Source organism: Tympanuchus pallidicinctus, unplaced genomic scaffold (assembly GCF_026119805.1).
Source record: "Tympanuchus pallidicinctus isolate F22 unplaced genomic scaffold, pur_lepc_1.0 scaffold1, whole genome shotgun sequence".
In the NCBI taxonomy this organism is placed as follows: domain Eukaryota; kingdom Metazoa; phylum Chordata; class Aves; order Galliformes; family Phasianidae; genus Tympanuchus; species Tympanuchus pallidicinctus.
The window spans coordinates 93,639,250-93,646,484 of record NW_026294618.1 but is presented as its reverse complement, the minus strand read 5'-3'; the positions used below and the strand labels follow the sequence as shown (position 1 = coordinate 93,646,484).

At 64.4% G+C, this 7,235-nt stretch overlaps 3 protein-coding genes across 6 annotated transcripts; all 3 read left to right on the top strand.

The window, feature by feature from the left end:
* Positions 1-489: 489 nt before the first annotated feature.
* Positions 490-1,732, top strand: PTCRA (pre T cell antigen receptor alpha). Of its 4 annotated transcripts, none has more exons than XM_052676426.1 (4): positions 495-731; positions 843-1,154; positions 1,249-1,319; positions 1,400-1,720. In XM_052676426.1, the coding sequence occupies exons 1-4, from the start codon at positions 686-688 to the stop codon at positions 1,421-1,423; spliced, it is 453 nt and encodes a 150-aa protein (XP_052532386.1). In that variant the 5' UTR covers positions 495-685; the 3' UTR covers positions 1,424-1,720. The 4 variants fall into 4 exon arrangements, with proteins under 4 accessions (XP_052532359.1, XP_052532375.1, XP_052532386.1 ...); XM_052676407.1 differs by having other exon boundaries at positions 502-731; positions 1,278-1,319; positions 1,400-1,711; XM_052676399.1 differs by having other exon boundaries at positions 490-731; positions 843-1,319; positions 1,400-1,732.
* Positions 1,733-1,771: 39 nt separating this feature from the next.
* Positions 1,772-4,307, top strand: CNPY3 (canopy FGF signaling regulator 3). Its single transcript, XM_052676384.1, has 6 exons — positions 1,772-1,913; positions 2,824-2,947; positions 3,077-3,173; positions 3,442-3,564; positions 3,684-3,801; positions 3,913-4,307. Exons 1-6 carry the CDS (start codon positions 1,814-1,816, stop codon positions 4,107-4,109), a joined length of 759 nt encoding a protein of 252 aa, XP_052532344.1. The 5' UTR covers positions 1,772-1,813; the 3' UTR covers positions 4,110-4,307.
* A 157-nt stretch (positions 4,308-4,464) lies between these two features.
* On the top strand, positions 4,465-6,282 carry GNMT (glycine N-methyltransferase). The gene is made up of 6 exons (XM_052676357.1): positions 4,465-4,689; positions 4,766-4,893; positions 5,012-5,125; positions 5,530-5,672; positions 5,770-5,891; positions 5,976-6,282. The coding sequence occupies exons 1-6, from the start codon at positions 4,484-4,486 to the stop codon at positions 6,145-6,147; spliced, it is 885 nt and encodes a 294-aa protein (XP_052532317.1). The 5' UTR covers positions 4,465-4,483; the 3' UTR covers positions 6,148-6,282.
* Positions 6,283-7,235: the final 953 nt, after the last annotated feature.

Here is a 7,235-nt window from a genome sequence, read left to right as displayed (position 1 = left end):
TCCTTCTGTATGATCCTCGTCTGGTTGGCACCAAGGAGATTTTTATACTTCTTGTTAAGAGTTCTTTATATGTTTCTTTAAAAAAAAAAAAAAAAAAAAAAAAAAAAGCATTTAAAGCTGTGTCTGCAGCCAGCCTTGCTCCATCCTCCTGGGAGATCCAAGGGCATCCAGGGGGGGCAGCGGGGCCTCCTGGCTGCCAGAGAAGCTCAGGGCTGGCCTGGGCGGTTCTCCCAGGGCTTGGGAGGCCGCGAGAGGCGGGAGGCTGTGGGGATGTCGTTTGTGGGTGAGGCGTTGGGGCACCGCACACCAGCTGGGGTCTGGCCCCTCTGCACCATCTGCAGCAGCTCAGCAAATGAAGGAGGGGGGGCTGGGGCTACGGTGGCTGGGGGGGCCGTGTCCTTCATCTGCTCTGTCACGGCGCTGCCCGGCTCCATCATGGCGCTGTCTGTGGCCGTACCACTGCAGCAGGGGGGGAGGAAGGGCGCTACCATGTGTGCGGGAGGGGGAGGCGGGCAGCTCTGGGATGGGAAAGTAGTGAGGCGATGGCACTCGTGCCAGGGGCTGTCTCTGGCCCGTGCCCGCCTCCCTCTCACTGCCTTGCCCCAGGTGCAGCTCAGAGCAGCTGGGAGCAGGTGACAGTAACGGTTGGGGGCTGAGCGACCACTGTGCTGCTGCTGCTGCTTCCATGGAGGTGCCCTGGTTGCTGCTGGCCTCTGCTCTGCTTCTGCCCTGTGAGTAGCCAGCAGGCGAGTTGAGGTGGTGGGTGTGGAGTGGGCTGGCGGCCACCGAGCCTAGCTGTGAAGGCTAGGCCCAGCGCAAAGCTTTAACCTGCATCCTTGCAGCCTGCAGGGCTGCCAACCCCCTGCCCGTCCTTTCCCCACCACTGACCATGGTGGTGTCAGGGCAGCAGCGGCGGCTGGTGGTGTGTGTGGTGAGTGAGCTGCCTGCAAGCTCCGGCCATGCCGTCTGGATCTCCAGTGGGAACAGCAGCGCTTTGCAGTCCTTTGCCTATGGGGCTTCACAGGAGGAGGGTGGCACCGTCTGTGCAGTTTCCATCCTCCCTGACAGTCCCATGGAGCAGGAGCTCCTGGCGTGCCATGTTGGGCCCAACAGCAGCGCTCCAGCCCATAGCTCCAACCTCATCCCAGTTGCAGGTACGGACAGGGGCCCTGCCTGGGACCAGGGCTGTGCCAGCAGGCAGCAGGCATGTGGCCCTGCGGGTGAATTTTACAAAGGGTTTTGTGGCAGCCCCCTCCTCACTGTTCCTCATCCTGCAGGCAGCGATGAGGAGGCAGAGCTGTGTCCCAGAACCCCCGCGGGTGAGTGCGACGGGGACAACGTGCCATTTAGGGGGGGTGCCGTAGGGCCTGCAGCCACGCTGCTGTCCCCTCTGTTTCAGAGCCCCGCGCCTGTGCTGCCGTAGCCCTGCTGGTGGCCGCGCGGGTGGTGCTGCTGAAGGCCGCGCTCCTCGACGCCCTGCTCACCGCCCTGCTCCTGGCCCGGCGCTGAGGGACCAGGCCGGGCAGGGAGGAGTCCCCCGGAACGAGGGGCAGACCCAGTATGGGTGAAGGTGTGGGAGCGGAGCGGAAAGGAGCCCGCGGAACGGGGGCCCGGAACAACCTCGGAGCACGGCGTGCGATGGGACGGACAAGGACCCTCCGGCGCGGGCCCGCGGCAAGCCAGCGGAGAGGGCGGGGCTTACTCGGCGGGCAGGGCGGCGATTGGCCGGGCGTGCCACGCGGGCCGCTGGGGTTGGCAGTGGCGGTGGGTTGCCGTGGTGACGGGGGCGGGGTGAACGCCCGGAAGCGGAGCCATGGCGGCGGAGGGTCCCGCCGCGTTGCTGCTGCTGCTGCTGCTGGCGGTAGCGGGCGGCGACGACGCGGACTGGGTGCGGCTGCCCAGCAAGTGCGAGGGTGAGCGCGGCCGGGGGCGAGGGGAGCGGGGCCGGGAGCGGGCCGGGGCGGAGGAGGCCCGGTCGCGGCAGCCGGGCCTTCCCGCAGCACCCGGAAGTGAAGGGAGCCGAGGCTCCGCCGGGGCCGGGCCTCGCCTCGCTCTGTCTGTGCCGTGCAGGGACGTGCGGGGCTCCGCGGCGAGGAGGAAAGGAGGAGAAGCTGCGGCGGAGCTCTTTGTGCGGCTCCCCCTCCCGGGAAGACGCTCCGGAGGTGCCGTGTGACCGCACGGCTGCTGCCCGCCTAGCACGGGACCGCTGTGAGCCATGGCAGCGCAGGGCCGGGCTCGCTCCCGGCGGAGGGCACTGCGGAACGGCACGGAGCCCTGCGGAGCTCCGGGGCAGGAAGGGCCGTGCCGAGCCCAGCCTCCGTCCCTCCACGCCTGCAAACCCCCATTTCCTCCTGCTCACCGTTCCTGTCTCTCTGTTGGACTGTCTGTTACAGCTGAAATAAAATTTTGTTTCCCCCCTCCCCTCTTTCGTTCATTTATCGTTTCTAAAAGCGTGGCAGAGCACCGCCGGCAGTGCAGTGCCCTGCAGTAGTGATGCAACCCCTGCAGCTCTGCACCCATGTGCCTGGCTGCCTTCCTGTGTGGGAGGCACAGGAAAGGGGTGACTCGCGGTTCCCTGTCCCCATGGAAAGTGATGAGCAGGTGAAGCAGACACTGGAGTGGCTGCCCTCTGCTCTCCTGGCTGTAGCAGTGTGGCTGCACTAATACTGAAGCACTATTCAGGGCCTCCTACTCCAGGAGATCATCAGTCAGGATGCTGCTCTTCGTTTCTGTGAACAGTGGTGACCGTGCCCTGTGAGCTCTTCTCCCAGCACCAAGTTCCTCCTCAGGACCTACTGACCTGCTATGCTTTCCCTCCTGCAGTGTGCAAATACGTGGCATTGGAGCTGAAATCTGCCTTTGAAGAGACCGGCAAGACCAAGGAGGTCATCGACACTAAGTATGGCTTCTTGGATGGGAAGGGCGCTGCTGTCAAGTACACACAGTCGTAAGTAAAAACAGAAGAGGCTGAGTCCCTCCTCTGGAGCATGGAAATGTGCCAGGTTGCTTCCTCCTGAACTTGGAGGCTGTTCTGCGGTGTACTTCCAAGCCGTTCCCATTCTTCCTCTCTGTGCAGGGACATCCGGCTCATCGAGGTGACAGAGAACATTTGCAAGAGGCTGTTGGACTACAACCTGCACAAGGAAAGGAGCGGCAGCAACAGATTTGCAAAGGTGGGTTTCCTTCCTGGTGCTGAAATGTGGTCGGTTCTTCAAGGTGCCAGCTGACAGCAGGCAAGGCTGTGCTGCTCTGGGGTGCTGTCCTGAGGGGGAGGTGGGCCAGAAGGGAGCCAGGTGCCATCCCACATAGGCCTTCCTACTGTGTTTAGGATGTGCTCAGTGCAGAGAAGGACTGGTGGGCACGTAACACCTCAGTGTTGGCTGCCTCAGGTCTCTCTGTGCCCCCGCGCACAGCCTCACTGCATGGCTCTGTTCTCCCCAGGGCATGTCAGAGACATTTGAGACCCTGCACAACCTGGTGCACAAAGGTGTCAAGGTGGTGATGGACATTCCCTATGAGCTGTGGAATGAGACCTCTGCCGAGGTGGCGGATCTCAAGAAGCAGGTACCTTCTTGCTGGGGTCAGTGTGCTGCGGCCGTGCGGGCTGGAAAGGGCTCAGCAGGTGTGGGGATGGGATCAGGGCTCTGCCACGTGCTGGTGCCAGGCTGTCCTCTCCCTGTCAGTGTGATGTGCTGGTGGAGGAGTACGAAGACGTGATCGAGGACTGGTACCGGCACCACCAGACAGAAGATCTCTCCCAATTCCTCTGTGCTGACCGCGTGCTGAAAGGGAAGGATGCCAGTAAGTCCTTGGGGCTGCCTGGGGCAGTGCATGCCTGTGAGAGCACAGGGAATCCAGCAAGGGCACGGGGAGCCCTACGTGTTCCTCAGGGCCCTCTCTCCCCCTGCCCAGGCTGCTTAGCAGAGAAGTGGACCGGCAAGAAGGGGGACTTGGCAAGCGCAGGGGAGAAGTCGAGCAAGAAGAAGAGCGGGAAAAAGAAGAAGAAAGCCGAGAAGGAACAAAGCGAGGGTGTCGAGAGCTTCTCCCCGGAGGAGAGCGGAGTGCAGGAAGCCACCCCGCTCCCCCACAGCCCCACCGACGAGCTATAGGTAGCGGCTCGCAAGGACTGAGCGGGGAGAAAGGCTCTCCCCCGTGCCACAGCCGCGGCTTCCGGCCCACCACGGTACGGACTCATTCCCCCACGGCGCGCAGGGCCGGGGCCGCGTCCTCCCAGCGCCCGCAGCTCGGCAGCCCGGGACCCTGCGGCGCCGGGGCTGCGAATAAAGACCTTTTTCGCGGAGCGCCGCTGCGCTGCTTGCCCCGCGCTGCCGGGTCGGCTCTCGGAGGCTCCTCCCCGCGGGGGGGCGGGGCGAAGGGGAGTGTCGGCCGCGGCGATTGGCGGCCCTAGGGGGCGGGGCGGGGCGGAGCGGGGGAGCGGTGGAGCGGCGGCGGGGCCGCGGCGGAGCGGGGCGGCGGCGGCGGGATGGTGGACAGCGTGTACCGGACGCGCTCGCTGGGGGTGGCGGCCGAGGGGCTGCCGGATCAGTATGCGGACGGGCGGGCGGCGAAGGTCTGGCAGCTGTACATCGGGGACACGCGGAGCCGCACGGCCGAGTACCGCAGCTGGCTCCTGGCGCTCCTCCGCCAGCACCGATGCCGATCCGTCCTCGACGTGGCCTGCGGCACCGGGTAAGGCCCCTCGTCTTCGCGTCCCTCCCTTCCCTCTCCCTTCCCTCTTCCGTCCCGCTGACGGCGCTGTCCCCAGGGTGGACTCCATCATGCTGCTGGAGGAGGGCTTCCAGGTAACCAGCGTGGACGCCAGCGACAAGATGCTTAAGTACGCGCTGAAGGAGCGCTGGGAGCGGCGCAAGGAGGAACCCTTCGACCGATGGGGTGCGGGCCTGGGGGGGTGCGTGGGGCTGCGGCGGGGGGGGCGGCGAGAGGGGGAGGAGGAGGGGAGCGGAGGGTCCTTGCGGAGCGACCCTGCCTTCATCCTCCCCGCGTGCCACAGTCATCGAGGAGGCCAACTGGCTGACGCTGGAGCAGGACCTGGAGAAGCCTGGGGACGGCTTTGATGCTGTCATCTGCCTGGGGAACTCCTTCGCGCACCTGCCTGACTTCAAAGGTGAGGCTCAAAGGTGGTGCTGCGGCTGGAGGGATCGGGGGCTGCCGCACACCTGTCTGGAGGGAGGCTGAGGATGTGCCCTAACTCATGGCACAGGTAGACTGCGCTAGGTGGCAGCGTGTCTGAGAACAGGCGCTGCTTTGGGGCTCCATGGAGCCACTGTGGCGGTGGTAGAGCTGTGCGTGTCTGTGTCACTTTCGGCTGGGCCGAAGGCACACCCAGACCTGTACCATGTGTGGGGCTGTGGGTTCCCCACACTTCCCTGGGGAGGCTGAGAGCGTGCCTGAGCTCATCACAGGGGTGGAGCTGCGGGTGCCCCGAGCCACAGGCTGGGGGAACCGTGTGGGTTTGTGTGGATGTGGGGGCACAGTCCATGCCTGGGGACGCTGGGCTGTTCTCCCCAGGGGACCAGAGTGACCACAAACTGGCCCTGAAGAACATCGCCAGCATGGTACGGCCCGGCGGCGTCCTGATCATCGACCACCGCAACTACGACCACATCCTGGCCACCGGCTGCGCGCCGCCTGGAAAGAACATCTACTACAAGGTGGGCGGCTGCCATCCCTGCCCCATCCCGCTGCCCTCTGCCACAACCCCAGGCTGGGGCCAGGGACAACGGAACACCAACATTCCGCTGTCCCCAGAGCGACCTGACCAAGGACATCACCACCTCAGTGCTGCTGGTGAACAACAAGGCCCACATGGTGACCCTGGACTACACCGTGCAGGTCCCCCCGACGGAGGCGGGGGCCGCCCCGGAGCTGAGGTGAGAGGGGCTGCATGGGGGTCCCAGCTGAGGCCATGGCCTCGGTGCCTGAGGCCCAGCCTCATGGCCATTGCCTCCCTGCAGCAAGTTCCGCCTCTCGTACTACCCGCACCGGCTGGAGGCCTTCACGGCACTGCTGAAAGGCGCCTTCCAGGGGAAGTGCCAGCACAGCGTCCTGGGTGACTTCCAGTCCTACACGCCGGGTCAGGCCCACGTTCCCTGCTACTTCATCCACGTCGTCAAGAAGACTGCCTAAGGGGCTGCAGTGACAGGACTGTGGTGGCAGAGCACTCTGCGTTGCTCTGGGGACAAACAGGCGGCTGGGGACTTCGCAGAGACCCACCCAGCAGCCAACTGCTGTTAATTAAGAGCATCTATGAGAGCAACTGGAGCCCATGGTTCGTGTGTCCATCTGTGGGGTGAGCCGCCGTCAGCTGGGGGGGCCTGGAGGGCGCAGGGCCTGGTGGGCATGGCCTCATCCCAGCCCTCTATTCCCAGCCCATGCCACAGTGCCAAGGGTGAAGTGCAGGGCTGGTGCCTGAGTGGTGGCACAGCCCCACAGCCTCCAAGAGGGCACTGAGCCCCACGGAGCGCCATCTGGAGGTCCACGTAGGTGGGGAGGTTACAGACACCCAGCTGAAATGCTTTGTGCAGCTACAGTTCACTTCTTACCCACCCTGCAGAGCTTGGGATCAGATCCAGTTGAGTGTCGCGGCAATGGCCTGCTCTGCCTGAACATGCTCCACGCTGGAGGCACTAATTAGCCAGGCCACCATGCATGAAGGGCCTGCAGCTGGTGGAGGAGTGGCCCTCTGGGGAAAAGCACGGTGGGGGCAAGCTCCTTGCCAGCCACACGTGGCTCTGCAACACTACTGGCAGCAGCTTTGGTGCCACTAACACAGAGGGCTGAGGCTCTGCCCATGAGCTGCAGGAGCAGCTGCCGGGAGCGGGCAGCCACGAGGCAGACATGAAGGCAGCTGCCAGCTGGCTGCCACACGGCCCCAGTGTGGGATTTATTTGGGATCCGTGGTGGAGGGCAGGAAGCAGTGCACGTGTGGCAGGGCCAGCAGCTGCCAAGAGGCTGCAGTGAGAGGCAAGGCAGGAGCAGGAGTATGGGCTTGGCTCAGATGGAGCAGCTCATGGCTGCTCCAGCCGGGAGGTGGGGTAAGTACTGACCCCCTCGTCACTAGGACAGCTTTTGCCTACCAGTTAATGGGAGTTTCCTTTGCTGGACTTGTCCCCACTGCATTTTGTCCTGCCCCCCCTGTGCTGGATGTATAGGAGTGGATGCAGCCCTGCAAGCCCAGCCACTAGTTTCTCTGTGATACACAGCCGCCCCCTGGG